We start from the raw sequence: 21056 nt of genomic DNA on the forward strand, positions 1-21056 counted from the left end.
GCTCTTTTCTATTGAGGTTGTTGAGCTTTAATCCAAATTTCGTGTATTGCAAGACTACTCCTCTTGCATAGACATCTTCTGTTGCCATCTGGTGGCAAAAACAATCCTCTAACAGAAAAAGAAATATTAAAACAATTTAGACTGGTTATTTCAGCTAACACAATGATCTTAGAGACTTCATCAGCTGGCAGGCATTTAGTGGTCTTCAGGGACCAAAACTAGAAAAATGCCGTGGTGCCAATAGCAGGAAAGACAGCGGGCACTTTACAGGGAGGAAGGGCAGACAGTGGCTGCCATTTCCTGGATCCACTCTCATTCAAGTGATGAACAGGGATGTTTCAGAGATCAGTGTGATTACTGAGGTGTGGAACCCAAAAGCTAAAAAGTGCCACCAGCAGGAGGAGAGGATGGTAATGATGGGTGACCCCTTCCTGGGACAGTGAAAGGCTCATCCCCCAGACAGAATGGACATCCTGGAAGAGAGGCAGTGCTGCTGGTGTGAAACCTGAACTGAAGCTTGTGTAAGGTCAGAGAGACTGCAGGTGTTCCTTTGCACCTGCACATCTCTCCCTTGTGGTCTGTACTGGTGATCTGTGTAATCCCAGTGGCTGCTGAGCTCTGGCAGCATGGCTTGGTGGGCTCAACCCATCAGGACCCTCAGAATGGGATATGAGCTTCAGCTCATGTTGGGACAGATTAATGCTACCCATAAATATTTGGTTTTACCTGGGTTTGCCTGGAAGCTTTTGTTTCCTTGATCCCAGACTGATGCTCAGGGACATTACCTATTAGGAAAGATGGAATCCCCTCATTAACACTGGAAAATGGCTCTATATATGCCCATCTTCATAAAGATCGTAAAGGAAAGTGACAGAAGAATCAGTCAAAGTTCACTTTGAGAAGAAAGAAATCTCTAAGAGTTATAAACTAGTAGTCTGAAAGGTATTTGAGGTGAACAGCAGCCAACACAAACTCATCACGGAAATAACCCTGTCATATCAGTGCAATAATTTTTTTATTACAGGGTAGCAGGCTTGTAAATTTAGGTGTGGTGGGTATCGTATCTTGGCTACAGTAAAGATTTTTAAATTATCTTCTGTTTCTTGAAAATATAAGCAATCTTGAGAAACATGATTTAGCGAGTTGTGGGATGGATGCACAGCTGTTTACAGAGTGGAAGGGACACCCCTCCACAACATGTTCAGTATTCTGTTTTACTGATAGGATGACAGAATAGAGTGTGTTTATTAAGTTGGTGTTTGGCAAATACAAGTGAGAATATGGAAGATACTGGTGGGCAGAATTGGAATTCAAATTGCATACAAAAGAAGAGAAATATCCCCAAAGCAGGAACAGATTCAGCTGGGATGTGGTTTTTTTCTGTACTGAAAGGCTGGTATTTGAGGAGACTGTTGGCTTTCAGAAAAGGACCTGGTGCTCACAGTGAATCTCTGACAGAGCAGAACTCACTGATACTGTGCTGTTGTAAAATAGAGAAGTGAGCATTGTACAGGATGCATCACAGAAATGCAGTCTTACAAGGTGCTGCTTTTTCTCAGTGCTGGGAAGGAAAGTGCTCTGGTGAGAGCTCTGCCGCTGTAAATTTAGAGAAAAATGCCTGGAGGAGGGCTGTGTGAGGGCTTGGAACTATAGCAAGCATCATCCAGAGGAAAAGGTTGAAAGAACAGAGAGAGATTTCTTCTACAAACAAGAACTTTGAAGGTTGTGGAAGATTATTGCATCCAAAAGAATGCTTTTCCTCCTCTGGTAGGAGTATCTAAGAGCGTGACCTGCTCTTAGTAACTCGTAGGTAACTTGTGGAAGCTACTGTCATGAGATCTACCCTGGTTTCCATGTTTAATATCTTCTGCTTTGATATTCTTGTAATTCTCTACATTGCCAGGATTTTCTGTTTTGTCTTCAGGAAATGCCAGGGGACTGCTATTTCTTTTAGCCTTTCTGCTTGAAATTAGAAGTGGAATAACTGGGTTTTGAGTTAGAAAAGCTGGAGAAATGGCAAAGCAGAAAAGGGATTGTGGATTGGGTAGGACAACAAGGGCTTTTGGTACTTCCGCTCTTTTCAAGGCAGCACCATTGAGTGATTTGCTATGGCCCAGATTCACTTAACTGCATTTACTTTGTTCAGGAAGAGCTGACCATCATCAAAGAAAGGTGAAGTACTTTGGCTGATGATGTTTATTTGCATGGTTTTAAAGCACCCTCTTGAAATCACTCCTTTGGAAGGAGTTCTGAGGCTTTGGGAGATTCTTTATTAAGGTAGAAGGTAAAAAGCGGAAGGTAAAAAGTGTTGTTGCTTGAGCGATATCTCCCCAAGGGGCTGGCAGATAAAAGGTGCAGTAATAGCAAATATTACTCCTGTGCTGCATACCTTAAAAATGTTTGCTACAGGCCTACAATTTAATAAAACACCTTTTTGGAACACTTTCAATCCCTTTTGAGTACTCTTCACTGGATACCACTACCAACTTGGAGCAACTCAGCTTGAAATCCGTTTGAGAGCAGTTCTGAATCCAGGTCTCTGATTTTGCCAAATTCCTGACCTCTAGTAACAGATTATTCTGTACAGAGTAAAATCTGTGGGCTTTGTAAGCTCTTGGGCTCAGCCTGATACGGATCAAGGATGTTTTCCAAAGCATCCCTTACGTATTCCTAAGGGCTGATCCTTGTCACTTGGCTCTCTTTAGCTTAGAGACAAATCTATGAAATATCTCAAGTGTTTATATAATTGAAATCGTTTGAGAACAGCAGTGGCTGTTTAGTGCTCATAACAATATATCATTGTGGTAGATTAAATCATAACGGCATAGGGAGATACAACTGATAGGAAAAATAAGGAGCATTTTAAAAGATGTGAACCCATATCACTCATTTGTATGATTTGTCTAATGTAATCAAAACTGAAGAGATAATTAATCGCTTGGGAATGCACTGAAGGAACTACGCTACCTTTTCATTCTGTTATCCAAGGTGCTTTTAATGAGTCTGGGGGAAAAAAGAGTTATTTTACATGCGAAGACTGTTTTAATTTTGTATCTAATTGTTCTTTCCCGTAATGTAGCTTCAGTTTTATACCAAAAATACACATCTGAAAGCTAGACATCAGGCAGGATCATTTTTTCTTGTCTGGCTTTGTGTCCATTCCCACAGAAATGTAAATAAAACATTTTTCTTAGTATTCTTCTGTGCATGCAAGCTGGAAAGTGGAGATGCATTAAAGTGTGTGCTTCTGCAGCCTGGCTGAAGGCATCAGTGCCAAGGACAGGCTGAGGGCTGAAAGGAGCCCAACAAAGCGCTGCTTGTCCCTTGGAATTCTTATTCCGTAGGCTGCGTGTGGCACCACAGGTTAGGAGCCACCCTGGAGCTTATTCCTTCAGCACTGCTGGCACGCAGATGGCACCAGGAGCAAGGAGTTTGGATAAATATTAGCCCAACCAAAAAGTAGCAAACATTTTTATTTAGATTGCTTTGAAGTCTTGTCAGATAGTGAATTTATTACTGAGTGTGAAGTGAGACCAAGAGAAAAGCTTCCTTGGCTACCGAGTCAACTGATTACAGCTGGCCACCAACTATTAATTACCAGATTTAGAAATAATTTCCTGAGAAAATCTGATGATCCACTGGGGAAAAAAAAAAAAGAAAAAAAAAACCAAAACAAACAAACAAACAAACAAAACCCAAAAAAACCAAAAAAAACAACTAAGGATATATATATGTTTTGTGCCAGGAGCTGTGCATGAAAAAGTGGGAAAAAATATGAACCACTTGTCAACTCTTTTTTATTAGATATGTATTTGCCAACCTTGAGATGACAAATTTTACAAATGTAAATTGTCAACTGAGATATTTTATTTTGTGCACCATGTTATTTTTCTTTTTGAAATATTTGAATATTGCTTGGGTTTTTTTTTTTAATGAACAGTGGATAATGAAGCAAAACTCCCATTCATTGTCATTTTGCTGATGCAGCTGAAAAAAGGATATAAAGTAAGGTGCTTTTTTATTAGGTGCTCTCTTGTTTTTAAAATAAGCAGTGTATTTTTGTCTGACCAAGGGTGAATTTCCCTGTTCCTCACACACTGAATCTGGAGGGGTTGTGGTATTGTAGCACAGACAGGTGGGTATTTAATGTTTTCCCCTCCATTCTGGCCTTTTTTCCTGTCAGTTTGCTTTAACTATTTATTGTAGTTTTGACTATTTATTACTTTTTTTTAACAGCTCTGTCAGTAGTAGTAACAAAGTGACTTCTGGGGAACAGGCTTCTGTACTGACACATAAGGTCCTCTTTTAATCCACATTCTCACATCTGGTGTTCTCAGCTGCTGTTCTTTGAGTACCAAGCAAGCGCTTTGCGCTGGCTGCCATGGGCTTGTTAGCAAGTAACATTTTCTGGGGAAGAAACTTCCAGAGGGAACTTTGAGATCAGGCCTCCATTGCAGGATGAAATGAACTGGAACGTGCACAAGTCTTTTCAGCCTTTCTCCAGTCCTGCAGCTCAGACCTGCTGGGGACAGGATGTGAGCTGGTGTCTGGAATTACTGTTTGTCATTATTTCTGATGGCAGCCGCACTGTGTAGGTAAACTTCTGTGTTCTGCTTTGGAGGAGGAAACCCCAGTTTTGCAACCAAAAGGTTGCAGTAATTAGTATCAGGATTTGGATTCAAAAGTCACAATAGGGACTTAGTGTCAAGGTTGGGTATAACAAATTATCTGTCTCTGATTCCTGGTCAACGCTCTTCTAAGGTATAACAGCAACTTGTATGGTACTAAAGACTTGGGAATTATTTGTGTTCTCCCACTTCAGCAAAATCATAGCTATTTCTATAGAAGCTTTTGCAAACTTGAAAACATGATTCATATTTAGACTACAGGAAACTTTTAGAAAAGGAGAAGCTGTGTTAAAAAATTACAGGGTTTTTAAGTGATCTTATTTTCATTTTGAACTTGTAAAAATTTACAGAATTCCTTTATTAAATTCCTGTGTAATGTGGCATGTTAGTTTTTGAAGCAAATGCTAAAAATCTTTCATGTACAGAATTTGAATTACTTTTCCATTTAGGAACTATTAATGAGATCAGATGAAAACTCAGAATCACATTCTTAATCTGTTCCCTATTCTATTACTGTAAATGGCATCTAATTGAATCTTTCACATTGTTCCAGAAGATGATGTGCTAAAGATAGGAGCAGTAAATCATATCCAGTCAACTTGACTTTTAACTGAGCCTTTCTTGTTGAGGGCTGGTTTTCATCTGTGTAGTCATAACAATGCTTTGCTCATAGCCATGATGCCCAGCTTTTGTGCCCACACATCTGAAGAGCACCGGGGGCTTGGGAGTGGGTGTGCAAGTCAATGAGCATGTAAAATACAGGGTTGTTATTGATATTCTTGACAGAGTATGCTGAATTTCTACACTGCAAAGGGAAGAAATTTACTGATTTTGATGAAGTTCGTCAGGAAATTGAAGTAGAAACAGACAGAGTAACAGGAATGAACAAAGGCATTTCTTCAGTTCCCATTAATTTAAGAATATATTCTCCACATGGTAGGTAAAATCATTGTGCTTTACATTTATGTCATATAAACATATTATGTAGCTCTGTCTATGTAGCCAACACCTTTTGTACCTGTTCTTATTGCCTGTTCTTCTGGGCTGGAAAAGTTTTGAGGCTGAATTAGTAAAGACCAGTAATGAGACTTAGTGACAAGGCTTCATTTTGGCACTCTCCAGAGGAATTCCCTGATCTAGAAAGTCTCTGTCTCCCTGCCTTACTGGAAATTTATTGTTTGCTGTCACTAAAAATATAGTCAGACAATAATAGTGTTTGAAGTTGCTTTCTGTTGAAGACCCCCTGTATATATCAAAGTTGGTTCCTCTGGTTGCCATCTGCCCAGTTTAATGAAGACAATCTAGAGAAAATGTTTTCAATTGAATCTGTCTTTGATATATGACAAAAGTGGTGTGTTTGGCTGAAACATGTGATTTTTCTACCTGTAGAGAAGCTCAACTAAATCCCCTGCCTCAAAGTTTGTTTGTTGAACATGCTGACTCCAGGAGAAAGTGAAAATGTCCTACCTATTGCTCTTGCTTTGTTTTATTAGGATCAGTCTTTAGTTCAGCCACGGTTGTCTCATTAATGGACTCCAGATACACTTCTGGTGTTTCCTTTCTATGAATTGCATTTTTCTCATTTCCCTAAAGGATGCCCTGTTACCCCAGCAGCAGGATCCTTGCCCCAAGCCAGGATGCCTCTGGCTGGCACTGTGGCCTTTACTGGGGAAATCCTTCCAGAGCAAACCAGGTTTTCTTAATGGATTAAATTCTTCATCTTTCCGACTTTTCCAAGATGTTACAGATTAAAAAAAAACCAACAAACAACTCACCCCCCCAAACCAACAACACATCCCCAAGTCCCTTAACAACAGTTTTGCTGTATAAGTTAGGCTAGCTGTTGATTTTTGGGGGGAATTTCTTAATTGGAGACATGGGTGAAAACATGATCAGAGAAACACTATATTAAAAAAAAATCCAAACAGCTATTTTGGTTTTTTTGGAGTTTTTTTTGGATGAGAGTGGTCTGTTGCCTGTGCTTCTGCTGTGGGACAGAATTCAGAAAGCCATGTCATTTGTCTTAGAGCCTTCAAGGATATTTGATATGATTTTTATACCAGTTGCAATATTTCAAATATTAAATAGTACTAATTAATCCAGAGATGTAAGACCAATGGGGAAACAAGTCTTTGCAGATTGTCAGGCATTTTGTTTGAGCTGTTAATAACTGTTGATATATTTATCTGCCTGTAAAGGTAGTTGTGTGGTGTTTCATGTGACTAAAACGTGTCTGCAGCCGTAGATGAGTTGACCTCGTTGGCATGTGAGCCGTGCTGACCAGTTTTATGATGTGTGTTGTCCGTGTAGTCTTAAGCCTGACCCTTATCGATTTGCCGGGAATCACTAAAGTGCCAGTGGGGGATCAGCCTCCGGACATTGAGCAGCAGATCAGAGACATGATCATGCAGTTCATCTCACGAGAGAACTGCCTCATCCTGGCTGTCACTCCGGCTAACACTGACCTGGCCAACTCAGATGCCCTGAAGCTGGCAAAGGAAGTGGACCCTCAGGGTAAGGACTCAATGTCACCACTTTTTGTTCTCAAGTGTAATAACATAATTGAAAAGAACAGACCAACTCTTGTGGGAAATTCTATAATTTATAGTATGTAAAACAGATGTGTATTAACATTCTCACACTGTCTTCAATATCACAGTATAACTGTTTGTTAACGCAGTATTTTTTGGGTGATATTGCTGTAAATGAATTTTTAAAATGTTATCACTCTGTCTTATGAGCAAGTGCAGCAGTGCTTATCTAGGAATTTTTGTGGTAGTGGGCAAAATGGGGGATGGTGCTGATGGGATTTCTGGGTACTATAAATTTTATACAGTCATATTGTAGGGATGCTGGGCTTTGCTAAGGACTTTTGAGGAACAGACTTTAGCACTGGCAATTATGTTCCCTTCTTTTCCAGACATGTCATAACTTGAGTTGGAGCTGTTATCGTGTGATAGCTTTGAGAAGGGCACAGATAGTTATTACATAATTGTGAGATGTAATTGTTCTTCTGAATCAAAGTCATTCTTCCATAACTTTTTCCTCCTGCTTCTGCTGTGGTCAGGCCTTAGGACCATTGGTGTGATCACAAAATTGGATCTGATGGATGAAGGAACAGATGCAAGAGAAGTTCTAGAAAACAAACTCCTCCCTCTTCGTAGAGGTGAGACTGTCCAGCTGCCTTTATTCTTTGCAGTCCAGAAAGTAGTTTGGATGAGGGGGGGTGTTTGGGAGTCCTGGAGATGAATCAGAGGTTCTGCTGGACTTGATGTGTTCTTTGCTTTTGCAGTTATCTATTCAGTAAACATAAAGGTGGCTGTGATAAAAATATCCTTTCTGGACCTGAAAAATCCTTGCTTCCTCTGGAATATGCAGTGTAATGCCAGCACATGTCATTAGCCAGTATTTTTCTTCTCTGCCAGGTTCCTTGTAACAAAAAATGTTGGTTTTTTTTCTTTGCCCACAATGGAAGCAAGCACCAGAACTTTGGTAATCTCACTGTAAACCAGTTTTGATGCTTGCTAGAAAGTTTCCATGTTCTGGCAGCTACTGCCACATTTGCTCATTATGTTAATAATATCAAGTATTTCGATTCTAGTTATAATTTATTGATGACACTACTATCTCCTCCCATGGAGCATGTTGGTCCTGCAAATTAGAAGATTTTTTTTTTGTATTTTGTTAGTGTCATATCATTTATCTGTGTCGACCTGTGTGTGTATTTCAATTTTATTTTTGATTTTTGTTTCTTTATTTTTGAAGTGGTTTCTTTGGAGCTCACCAGAGTTTCAGCTATTTCTCTATTTGAATTGGTGATTTAAAAGTCTATCTGTTATATGTAAACAGAATAAACAGTTTAGACAGTGTTAAGATTACTTTTCTACTTGTAAACATGATCTGAAATGCCCAAATTGGAAGGTTTTGTTTGAGCTGAGAGAGTCTGGTTCTATTTAAGATGAATTCAGTGGTTCAGGCAATAACTGCATTGATTTCCCCTTTTTTTTGTCTTGTTTTAGGTTATATTGGTGTTGTAAACAGAAGCCAGAAAGACATTGATGGGAAAAAGGACATAAAGGCAGCTCTTCTAGCAGAAAGGAAATTCTTTCTTTCCCACCCATCCTACAGGCACATGGCAGATCGGATGGGAACACCATATCTCCAGAAAGTTCTAAACCAGGTAAAACCTGAACCCTTTGTGGTGAAAGGCAGCTTTGTAATGATAGGGCCAATATAAAACTGTATCAGAATGAAGTTGGTCACTGAACTTCACTCATCCCTTCCTGCTTTCATTGTTTTTAATTTGCACAAGGTGAAACCACAGCTGTATATTACACGTAGCACACAAAAGCTTGCTTTGAGTTGTAGTTTCTGGCATTTACTGGAATTTCTGCATTCCTGTGTTCTTTAGAATATTGAATATGAACATTAAAAATAAGATTTGTTTCATTCCCTGGAAGTATACTCTCCTATTCCTCAATTGTTACATTTAACTTATCAATTGCCCAGTGTTTTTGGCATTCCTACAAGCCCAAATTGATACTGTTTTTTCCAGCTCACTGTCAAATTGCAGCATTTTGTCTGGAATAGACAAAGACCAGGTCAGCCTGGCTTTGTCCATTTTGGATAGCAGCTGGAAACAGCTGAAATGTTCCTGATTAAAGTAGAAAAGTAAGTGGTTGGTCTGCTAATGTTTTTGCTACAGTGATTTTGCAGCTGTAACTTGACAGCCAGGCTGTGTAATGCTCTGGGCTCTCTCAAAAAGACTAATGCCATTTGTTTGTGCCTCAGAGCCAGTGTCTTCATCAGGATGCAAGAACTTGATTGTACCCTGCATTTTTATCTGTGTTTTGAATGTTTTGCCTTGTGTTACATCTTGAAAGTTTAATTCATATGTCTTAGTTTTGAGACTGAAATACAAGCTGCACATACGTTTCAAATAGATTGTCTGTCCTGACTGGCATTGCTTTTAACTTTTTTGAGAGCTGTTTTGAATATTTGCCTTCTTCAGTAGGAACTGCTGATCTTCTGTTGCTTTCACTGTGTGTAGAATGTTAGATATGGGAAGATGTAGCTAAGTTCTGTCCTCAAGATATTGGGGACCTATTGTGGTTTCAGGTAATACTTCAGTTTCTTTGTATCCACAAGGTGGTGCTCCAGGGAAACTCCAGCTTTTGATTTTGTGCCTGTTAGTCTGCTGAGCAACTTTAAACCTGAGTTTCTGTACTTCAATGTATGAGAGTTTAAATGTATGGCTTGTCTGCCTGGGGCTGGGAAGAGGGTTTGGGGCATGGTGGAAGAAGTTCAGTTTGCTTTTAACTAAGGAGTGTGTACAATACCTGGGAAATCTGTGGCACAGGTAAGTCATGGACAGTGCTGTGCTAACACATTAAAACATACATACATACTTATATATGTATGTAAAAACACGTTGTGGGTGCTTTAGAATCTCTTTCTTTCCCACTTTGCCTTGTAGCTGTAGCATAAAGAAGTTGTTGTGCTGAGCAAATGTGGAGGAAATTGTGAAGCACCCTTAAGAAAGCAGCAAAATGGGAGTGTGGCATCAGCACAGAGAGATGAGAGGTGATTTTAAATGACCCATGTAATGTGTGTAACTTTTTCAGGTGTACCTAAACAGGTGTGCAGTAACAGGGCTTAGTGAATGAGAGGATAAAGGAATTTTTTGAGCCTCCGTACAGTGTGTATACACCGGGAATATTGGATTGTTCTTTAACAGCCTCCATTGCATCAGAGCTCAAAAGGAGCTGCACTGGTAAACCAGCACAGGTCATGGCTGATACAGTTGGCAGTCAGAAGGAAATGGTTGTGCTCCTGCTTTCATCTTTTTAACAGTATAAAAAGGCTTTTATTTGCTTTTTAGCAACTTACCAATCATATTCGGGATACCCTGCCAGCCTTCAGAAGCAAACTCCAGAGCCAGCTGCTTTCTATAGAACATGAAGTAGAGGTATACAAAAACTTCAGACCAGAAGATCCCACCAGAAAAACAAAAGCCCTGTTGCAGTGAGTGCCTTTTGTCTGCTTTTCCACTTTGAATGGGTTTGTTTTGCCTTTTCCCCCCTTCTTTCTGATTGGTTTAAATTTAAAAATTAGGATATTGTTAAGGATTCTTTACACAAGCGCCAAAGAAATCTGTGTTTGATGTTCCAGAACATTTTATTTATTCTACAATTTCAACAGAATTCTCCTAAATTAATTTTAGTAATCCTAGAAAAGGGAGAAAGCAGAACAAGGAAAAGGCATGAAGATGGGCAGCAGAGATGATCAAAAGTAAAAAACTGCTTCTGATTGTGCAGACACATTCTTCTGTCTGCCAAAAAGATGACCTCAAGCAAGGGAGAGACATTGTGTTGGAAGTCTGGAAGATGAGACTGGAAGAAGAATAAAGAATTCTTTTTCTAGTATAAAAACTTGGCTGTCCAAAAGAACCTAGAGATGGCAAGATCAAAATTAATCAAAGATGGTTGTCCTTCATCTTTTGTGCACCTAAGACCCAGAGTTCTTTGCTGCAGAAATTGTCAGTGAACGTTTGTGTGCTTTCAGAGAGCAGTAAGGCAAATTCTTGGGGATTATCATCATCAGTTCTGGACTAGAAAGCTTTTTCACTGCTGAAGTCACTGTTTGGTTTGGGTCTCATCCACAAAATAAGTCTGTGATGAGACTTTGATAACAGTGATGGAACAGAGATGTTTGTCCATCTGACTTGGAGGTGGAATCACAGCCCTGTCTTGATTGTGGATTTAGCACCAGGGAGGAAGGACGATGCTGGTGTTGTGGATGGAACATCAGTTAGCATCTGTGCTTTGCTGCATCTGCTTCCTTCCTTGGCCTATTTCCAGGGATGCTGGATACTCAGTGCTGCCTATCTTTTCACCTGAAAGATCTACTATTTTCACTCTCCCGTTTTTTTTTCCTTCACTTGTAGCCCTCTGTGTTTATATGCAAATAAAATTTACTTCTTAGAGAGGAAATGTGAAGGAAGGAGAAGTGTAAAATGTTCCTAGCTCTTCTCTCTTACGTGCCTGTTGTCACATTCCTGCTCTGACTGATTTCAGAGGTTTTCAGCATTCTCAGTTCTTTGGGATAGAAGGTAATAGTGCTGGATTGTGATAATGTATTAGTTTGGGGCTGGATTCCTTCTCTAATTAAAACTTTGAAATTCAGGGGGAAAATCAGCTGAACTAGAGAGACTTTCTTGAGCCAGATGAAGACTGATTTACTCCTTATTTTTGTACCAACTGTGTCCAAAAGGGTAGAGAAGAGTTCCTCATGGCTTTGCTCCAGATGTTTTGGTTACAAAAACAGAGGGACATCACCTTTGATTTTTCCATGACTGAGAGAACTCTCCTGTGGGTTTTTCTGAATGCTCCTGCTGCAGAAGTCAAAGCACAGCTAAGTAAGCTGGTGCTTGTGTACTGACAGATCACCATGTTAGTACTGGTTCTTGGGTTTGCCTTTTGGCATGGGGAAAGGAAGTTCCTTCCCAATCTCTTCTGGGTTTTCCAGCACTGGATTCACGTCACGCTATTAGACTGTACAGCAAGAGAGCAGGGATGCAGGGGATGTGTGTAGGTAGGGATTCTATGGGTTGGCAGCTTGGCTGAATCAGCTGTACAGATATTTCTGGTAATTGCTGAATATGTGTGAATAGACAGTCCTGAAATAAAAGTTGGCAGTTAATATGCTTAATTGTTCTGGGTTTTGTTTGGTTTTCTTGTCCTTTCCTCCCCTTCTTTGACATTTAGGATGGTACAACAGTTTTCAGTGGACTTTGAGAAAAGAATTGAAGGATCAGGAGATCAAGTTGATACTCTAGAACTTTCAGGAGGTGCCAAAATCAATCGTATCTTCCATGAACGTTTTCCCTTTGAACTCGTGAAGGTATTTATCCATCTTGCCGATGTGCTTTATTTTATTTATGTATTCTTATGTTCATAGTTCATATCATGCTGATAGTAGTGTAGCCAAGAACAGATCTTATGGAAAGAATATTTAACTTTTAACTGTGGAAGAAGTTACATGAAGTTATAATTGAGACATTAGGCTTCATTTCTAGCATTGGACACTGAAACATGCTAAGAATTCTAAAATACAAGAATTAGAATATAATTATAGTCCTAGTTCATACTATTTTCTGTGCTCTCCTATTGTTTTATCACAAATGGCATCTTTCTTCTGGTTAAATGGGGTAGGCAGACAGTCACAGTTGGTAATTTGACTTGTGTTCAAGTGGCTGGTATCTATTAAAATGAGAGTTATGGAAGGAAGACCCTTTAGGTCTCTTCCAACCCAAATCATTCTATGATGGTTTGACTTGGGTAATGACCCTTTCGTTTATGACAACACTGACTTTTCTTCCAGCTAGCTGACTTCCAAGAAACTCAAAGAAAAGCTTTATAACTTCATCACTGAGGCAACTGCTCTCTTACATTTGTTTGAAAACTGTAGAATGAGAAGGGAGGGGATAAACAGATCATAATCACAGAAGTTATACCACCTAAAGAAACCAGGCTTTAAAAAAAACCAAACAGTGGAGTCTTCCAAATCCTGTTTCAGGCTTACTCTGTCAACTCTTCAAAATCATTCCAGCCGTTGGTATATCTGGAATGGAAGAGTGTGTGATTTTCAACAATATTTACTGCTGACTGTAGCCTCAGTGCTAAAACGTTTTAAAATACTTATGCATTGGTTAGTGTAATTAGGAATTACTACTTTAACAGCTGAACTTGCTTGTCTTATGGTTACATAGGGAGAGAGGATATTTTCTGTTTTGTTCAAACCTTCCCCTAACGTGCTCGTGTGCTGCTGTTCCTGTAGATGGAGTTCAACGAGAAGGAGCTGCGGAGGGAGATAAGTTACGCCATCAAGAACATACACGGGATCAGGCAAGTGCTCCCATGCTTTCCTGCCTGCTCCCACGACACAGGTGGAATACCTTCCCAAAGCATTGCTTACAAGCTTGGTTGTTCTCAGTGTTTTGGGAAATGTTTCTTGTGTTGCTTGATAGGTAAATTGTCAGATGGTTGACACTGGTAGCCGTGGTTCAGTATTTGAACTTTCCTTGCCTGCTTGCTGGAGAGGTCTTGATTTATCGTGTGAGCTGATAGTTTCAGGTGTGCTTTTATAGTGTGGGTTTTTGTATAATTTATCTGCCCAGGTAAACCTTGGATGACAACAGCGTTTGAAAGAGAAGCAAGGCTCATGTGTTCACAACTGAGTCTGTGGGTAGCTGGTTATAAATTCATTTACTCTGCAGTGACCAACTGTGAAATTCTCCATGTCAGACTCTGAGTAGCAAAACCACATTTTCTGGTGTGAGTGAAAGGTGCAGCCATCGGATTCTTACGGATTTACTGTGCAGGGCATTGTGCATGGAGTGCTTGCAGCTCCACTCATCCCTAAGGTTTGATGCACTGCTGCTAAGGCTTTACAGCACTATAGCAGTACTCCTTAGAGTCCTTGCAGTCCTCTTGAAGGAATTTCATCTTTCAAGCATCTTTCTACTTACATTCTTATATTCTGAGTATATTCTTACTCAGAATGACACTTTATTTGAGAAATAAGCAAATTTAGTTCTATGGAAGCCTCTTTGTGTAGGGATTGTTATTACTCAGCTCTGAAAGCAAAGATTTAAGCAATTCAGTAAAAAAAAATCTTTCTTGCCGGAGGTTTTTATTACTGTCTTACATATTCTTTTATGTCCACAGAACAGGTTTGTTCACTCCAGATATGGCGTTTGAAGCCATTGTTAAAAAACAGATAGTTAAGCTGAAAGGACCTTGCTTAAAAAGTGTGGATCTGGTGATGCAAGAGTTAATCAACACTGTCAAGAAGTGCACTAAAAAGGTAGCTTGCACATAGATCTGGTAATGTAAGTAAAATGTAATGGTATAGTACGGAATGTAAAGCCTGTCTTGCATTTTATGCTGTTACAAGAGATTTCTGGTTCAGTCACTTGTTGGACAGAGTGATAAAGACAGAGTTATAAAGAATAAAGAGTTATAAAGTTATAAAGAATTACCTTCCTCAGGTAATTCTTTATAACTTCTGCAAAGTGCTCAGAATAATGTAATGATGGAAAAGTTCATTTTTTTGATTCCTTTGTTTTGATTCTTATGGTGCTTTTTGAGTCAAAAGTGCCCTCAGTTTCCTCCTTAAAACCACATTTTCACTTCTTGGCTGACTGGCTGCTTCTGCAGTCTCCTGTGCACCTGCCTGTCCCACAGTCCCAGTGCAGGGTACCCCATAACAGAAACTACAGGAGGGATTCTGGCATGTGAGCACAGGTATGATGAGGTTGTTGAGAAACATCCTCTTGTATTTTTTGTCTGAAAAAACCCAAATTTTTTATACCGATGAGCAAGTAAAGGAGATATTTCTTAGAACCAGAAAGGCAAAGAACATAGAGAAGCAGATTCTCTGGTATATTTTCAGCAGAATTTCCAGGGTTTTTTCACTTTTGGTGAAGTCTGGAAGACATGTCACTTGAATTAACTGTGCAGATGCTCTTCCCACTGGTATTGGCCAAATTTACCACTGTATCTTGCTTTTTTCAGTATTGTTATATAAAGATGTTGCCACAAGGTGGAGCCTTTAAAAAACAAGAACTTTGGAAATCATTTAGAGCACCACTCTGGAATTAGGCCCAGAGAGAAGAGGGAGAAACCTCACCCCACACAGAGTGTGTTTCATATGTCCAAAGTGTCTTTTTCTCAGTGTTCTCTGGAGGAAAAGAGCAGCAGCAGTCCAAGGGTTCAGGTCTCTCCAGTCTCTGAACAACAGCAAGTGAGGTTTGCTTTGCAGTGTGCTCGACTTTTAGTCCCAAGCATTTACAGTATTTACTTCCTTCCAAAGAGGAAAGCTGGAGGCTCCCCTGTTTGTATTCCACTGAAGCCCCTCTGCAGGTGTAAATTTCTGTTAATTTTCTGTTTCAGTTGGCAACATATCCAAGGTTATGTGAGGAAACAGAAAGAATTGTTGCTGGCTACATTCGTGAAAGAGAAGAGAAGACCAAGGATCAGGTGAGAATAAAGAGGAGATGTGACAGTTTGGGGAAATGTGTGAAGGAGAACAGTTCTTACATCCAAAGTGCAGTAGGACAGTGAAAAATTGGATTGTTTTTTTTAACGGGCTGCACATTTTAGAGAGGAAGAAAAATTGCTTTACCACTGAGATTTTACAGAGACTAGAATTGTTACAGAAAGGTTAAGTAGTGTTGGTTTGTTCCTATGCCAGTGTGCCAACTTCTTAGCTGGGCCACTAGAGCTGTTTGTGGGAAATCAATATTGATTTAACAAATGCACACAGGAATAGCTTATTTCTACTTTGTTTTGAGGTGTTTTTAACATACCCATCCCATTATACTGGGATCCTTGAGGGAGTGACAAGCTTTTCTTCAAGTTCAAAAAAGCTAAAAAATAAATAAAAATTCAGAGAAATTTGGTTAAAGCATTCATCACTCAACCGAACATTCCAAATCCAGGAAACTGCAAATCTGAGATTACATATGAGAAAATCCAGTGGAAGTGAAATCAGGAATTATTGTCTGGAGTGTGACAATAGAATTATTGGGGGAAGAGCTTGCAGAACCCCTAAGCTCTCCTGGACTCCTGGCTCTCTGGTCCTGTCCCTGTGCAAGTTAGGGAGCTGTGCATCACATCCTGCTGATTCAATCTGTGCTGCAAATTTAGTCATGAAAATAATTTAACAAAACAAATTATTAGCTGGGCTTGTACTTGCAGGGAGTTCTAGTTAGAACACTGTTATCCCAAAATTTTGGAGAAAATACAAGTTGTTTAAAGTAATTTATTTTCCCATTCTTCATTGTATGCACACACCTGACTATTTCTCAGAACAAAGAACAAAATATGGGCTTTTTGTAAATGCCAAAAATTGACCAACTAGGTTATTGTCACATTCACATCATTATTTATGATGTTAGCAGTTATCCGTTATAAATCAAAACACTAGTGAGAATATTTTAAGAGGTAAGAGATGGAGCAAAAACATAGTGGGGATTTGAGTCTAAGTGAGGCATCTAGTATCTTCTGGAAATTGTGAAGAATTTGGAAGTGATGCTATGTTTGAGGAACTGTGCAGAAATAAGGTTGAAGAGATTAAATGCCACCATTTGGTAGCAGTAGATTCCTGCCTTGCTCTCTCTGATAAATGGAAGTCTGGAAGGACAGGGGTGAAGTGCAGCCTCATGCACATTCCAGAGCCTGTTGGCTTAGCGAGTTCTTGGCCAAGTTAGATTGTCAAGGGTGAGTCAAATGCTCTGTGGGCTACCGGAGGACTGGCACGTGGTAAGTACACAAACCATTGTGTTGTTCTGTTGACAGCCCATCTCAGTCCAGGTGTGCACACCAGAGTGGCTGACTGGTGCCTGGAACTGGACGTTTTCTGGGCCAGGACTGGATTACTTCTTACTTCTTGGTGTGGTACATAAAGAAAGTGTAGGTACCTGGATTTAGGTTTAAGGTTTAGGTTTCTTGCTGGCTTGGCTGGAATGCTCCAGATAGAATTTTGCTTAGCTTGCAAAATGCAGAGGTGGACTCTATGTTATATAATTATTAAAATTCTTTCTGCCCATGTATGATTGATCTTAATGGAATGGACAAGGGCCAAAAGAGTGAAAAATGAGGTCTGTTAGGAAAAAAAGTAGGAAGAGGAAATAGGACTTCTGTAGTCTAACTTATTAAACAAGCATAGAAACAGAAGCAGAGGAATTTAGAAAATATTACTTTTGGCTTGAACAATTATGAAAACAATATTCAGTAATGCAGAGAACTCGAGAGTTCTGGTTTTTTCTCTCTTCCTTTTCTTCAGTCTCTTTCTTCTACCTTACCCATCCTATTTTGCTCTCCTGTCTCCCATAATAGATGCTGCTGCTCATTGATATCCAGGTTTCTTATATCAACACCAACCATGAAGACTTCATTGGCTTTGCAAAGTAAGTACATGGAAAATTTGTTACAAAGACGCTGCCAGGCTTTTTTGTTTATTTGCTTGGGGTTTTTTAATTATGTTCAGAGCACAAGTCGTGAAGTGTGACAGTGAAGATCCGGGCTGCAGAGTCCCAAACATGCAGGACCATGCTCCTTCCCGACAGCCACAGTGTTGAATCTGTCCCAGTTGCAGTGGAGTCTTCACCCAGTTCACAAGCCTGGTTTCACTGAAGCTGGAGCTCATGTCTTGGTCTGGATTTACATGTATTTCAGGACCACAGAAATGGATACTGGTGGTCTTTCCACATTGTTATTAATGCATACTTTGGGAGCTGTGATTCTGTGTGAAACGGTTTTGCTCAGAATAATGGATGTCACTGAATTACAAGTGTGCCTGCTGTTTGGCTGCAGAGAATAATAGTAGCAGAATGCCCTGCAGGGCCTGGTTTGACGTTCTCCTCACTTAATTGAAAAGGCTGTGAGAATATTTTCCAGAATGTTCTCCCTCAGTTTCCAGCAATTTGTGCCTCAGGGACTTCATACCAACATTTTGACACCAGTAAAAACATTGAAGATGTCTTCTCTCTTTGAAGAATAAATGTTCCTTCAGACATATTCATGCCATATTTGCCATAACAGTGACTGGAATCACAACAGGTTTTGGCAGTGTGAGATGCTGGAAACAAATTTTGGCACCACAGCGTGTATTTGACTCTGGCCAGTTCTAGTTAGCCCTGTGAAGGAAGCTCCACGTCTTTGGCAGTGTGCCTTGGAGGTTTAAAACATGGAGTTCAGTAAGCTGAGAGGGGAGAAGGCAAAGCCAGGCACTGTTTGCGTTGAGTCTGAGCAACTTTCTCTGGAATTGTTTGTGGGTCCTAGATATCGTTATCAGTTCTCTTGACAAATGACAGGATGCTGTAGGAATGGTGGCTGGCCTTCTAGAGGTCAAGATAACAACCTGCCTGCTGTTTACTACTCTTCATCCCTTTCTGACAGGAAAAAGGCTGCTAAAAACACTCCATGTATATTCATGTTGTGTGTTGTGACCTTGGGAAGTCACATAGTCCCACCTCCTGCTCAGAGGAGAGTCCACGCTGAGTTCAGAGCAGGCTACTCAGGATTTTGTCCAATCAGATCTGGAGAATTCCCAAAATTGGAGATTCTCCAGCCTTTCTATGCTAGCCTGTTCCAATGCTTGCCTCACCTCATTGTGAAAAGACTTTTCCTTGTCAAGTTGGAACATTCCACATTTTGTAGTACTGGATTCTGGAGTTCCAGGTATATCTGTAGCTATCTCATAATGTTTCTCCCCTGGAAAAGTTCCCCTCATGGGTGCTGTACCTGCAGCCTCCATGGTCCTTGCTGCTGTGTCTTTACAATTCCCAAGTTCAATTTCTTGGGAAAGCTGCTTCTCTTTTGCCAGCTGAGATCTGGAACTTCCCAGGTGCTGTGTATGGGGCATAAGCAGGTAACAAGTGACTCTTGTGTTAAGTTCACTGGTAAGTTTAAGCAAGGGTTTCTCTAGGTTGGAACAGATGGAAGGAAAGTAGCCTTCTTGACCTCTGCTCAACTAAAAGATAAAATTTAGATATCAAAGAAAAATTTGAAATATATTCACTTACGAGACAAACCGGAGAAAATACTGATTTGAAACTGTAATTGTATTATTGTTACAGCAGTTATGTTAGAACTGGAAAATGAAATAAGTTGGGTAGCATAGAGGCTTCTGCAGTATCTAAATATCCTGGACTACAGATTCCCCAGATTCCCTGGGGTTTCCTTTCCTTTGCTGAGCCTTCCAGCCCCTTGTCTCATGTGGCTGCAGTAACAGTGTAAGTCCTGGGATCCTTAGCCATAAGAGTGAGAGCATGAGACATTACAAACGACCCTACAGCGCTGCAGGACCTGAGGCAGGCACAGTGCAGTGTGAATTGGCTCTAGAGGGGTTTAACAATGCCAGTATTTAGAACAAATTTGCAGAGTTATAAAATTGCAAAATCTTGGAATATTAATGTTGGTCTCGTTTGGCAGAACAAGTGGCAAAATTCTGGGCTTGGGTTTGTTTCCAGTTGGTATAACTCAAGAACAGCTTCATGCCTCAATCTACATAAAGAGTAATTTGTATTTAGAGCATTAATTAGAGGACTAGATGCTGGACTATCTCTAAAAGGCATGGGTTTCTTAGTATGGTGTTAATGGTGTAATTCACTTTTCTTAGGTGATAACATTAAGGAAATAAACCAGAGATTAGTGCTGTGTTTTCTGTGTGCACTTCATTTAATGGTAATTTCTGTATCAAAGATTATGCAACTTAAGTGGTGCACCAGGGACATGCAGTGTTGTTTGGGCAAAAGGATCAGGATGATTGAGCTGAACACGGTGAGTAGGCACATGGAATAAATATCCTTGTGGATCTTCTCCCAGACAGCATGTGGACTGCTGGTTTGATAGTGTGGTCCAAAGGGCAGGATGGGAATTTGTACAGGGCTTGAGTTGGTGCTTCATCAGTTCTTTGAAGCAGCAGCTGTGCTCCAGACAGGATTGGCCACACGCTCTGATCCAGGACACCTCTCTGCCTTTCTCTGTCACAGCAGCCTTTATAGCTGCTGCAGTATGGATCCTTTTCTCTTCAGTGAATCAATGCCTGATGAAATGGTATAATATAATCCTAACAAAATTCCCTGTCACCAGTGAAGTGCTGGTGGCTGAGTAGCCAAAGCCTGCTCTCGGAAAGCTTTTCTTCCTCTTTCCAGCAATATTTTAATTTTGTGGCCTAACACAAACCGCCACATAATGCAAATGCTTTTAGAATTAATGGCAACTTGATTGGTTTTGAGACAGGAGTGTGTTTTGTTTCAGGAACTGGGATTACCAAAGTTCAAGAATTGAGCAAAATATTTTAAATATGGTTTAATTTCAAATGTGCTCTATTCTTGTAAGATTTCAGCTTTAAACCAGCTTTATGACGGCTTCATACATTGGTTATATTTACACCCTCCAAGTGCATATAAATATTAGAATAATATCCAAAACAAACTGTCAAGACAAAGCTATTAAGGAGCCTCCAGCAGGGGAGGATTTTGTTGTAGTGCTCTAAATAACAGAAATGGCTTGCTTTTTGTCTCTCTGGAATATTTATAGAGGCTAATGTTTCCAAAGCTACCCACACGAGCCATAATTTCTCTGTGCTTTTAGTAACCTTTACCAGTGCAAGAAGGATGTTGTTGCAAAGGAGATGATTGGTAGGTGCTGTCTGCTGTGCATGTCCCTTCTGTCCTTAGTAAGCAAATATAATCAGGCACAAAAGCAGTTGAAATATGCACATGTATGCAATGATTTTCCTGTGTTTCTTTTGCTATGTTCGTCTAGCTTTCTCTGCTGGAATCAGAAGTAACTGCTAAAATTATTCCTCAGGAACTGGCTTAGTTCAAGTTTCTTCAGCATAACTCTTTTCCTCTGC

At 40.0% G+C, this 21056-nt stretch overlaps 1 protein-coding gene across 1 annotated transcript in view; it reads left to right on the plus strand.

Annotated features, from left to right (window-relative positions):
* The window catches only part of DNM3 (dynamin 3), a 164634-nt gene that overhangs the window by 19821 nt on the left and 123757 nt on the right, over positions 1-21056 (plus strand). Inside the window, exons 3-12 of the mRNA XM_063406686.1 lie at positions 5415-5564; positions 6939-7142; positions 7696-7794; positions 8648-8808; positions 10510-10652; positions 12395-12530; positions 13467-13534; positions 14357-14495; positions 15584-15670; positions 17531-17601. Coding sequence (XP_063262756.1) covers positions 5415-5564; positions 6939-7142; positions 7696-7794; positions 8648-8808; positions 10510-10652; positions 12395-12530; positions 13467-13534; positions 14357-14495; positions 15584-15670; positions 17531-17601 — 1258 coding nt within the window. The remainder of the gene's footprint in view (positions 1-5414; positions 5565-6938; positions 7143-7695; positions 7795-8647; positions 8809-10509; positions 10653-12394; positions 12531-13466; positions 13535-14356; positions 14496-15583; positions 15671-17530; positions 17602-21056) is intronic.

Source organism: Prinia subflava, chromosome 10 (assembly GCF_021018805.1).
Source record: "Prinia subflava isolate CZ2003 ecotype Zambia chromosome 10, Cam_Psub_1.2, whole genome shotgun sequence".
NCBI classification, from domain to species: Eukaryota; Metazoa; Chordata; class Aves; order Passeriformes; family Cisticolidae; genus Prinia; species Prinia subflava.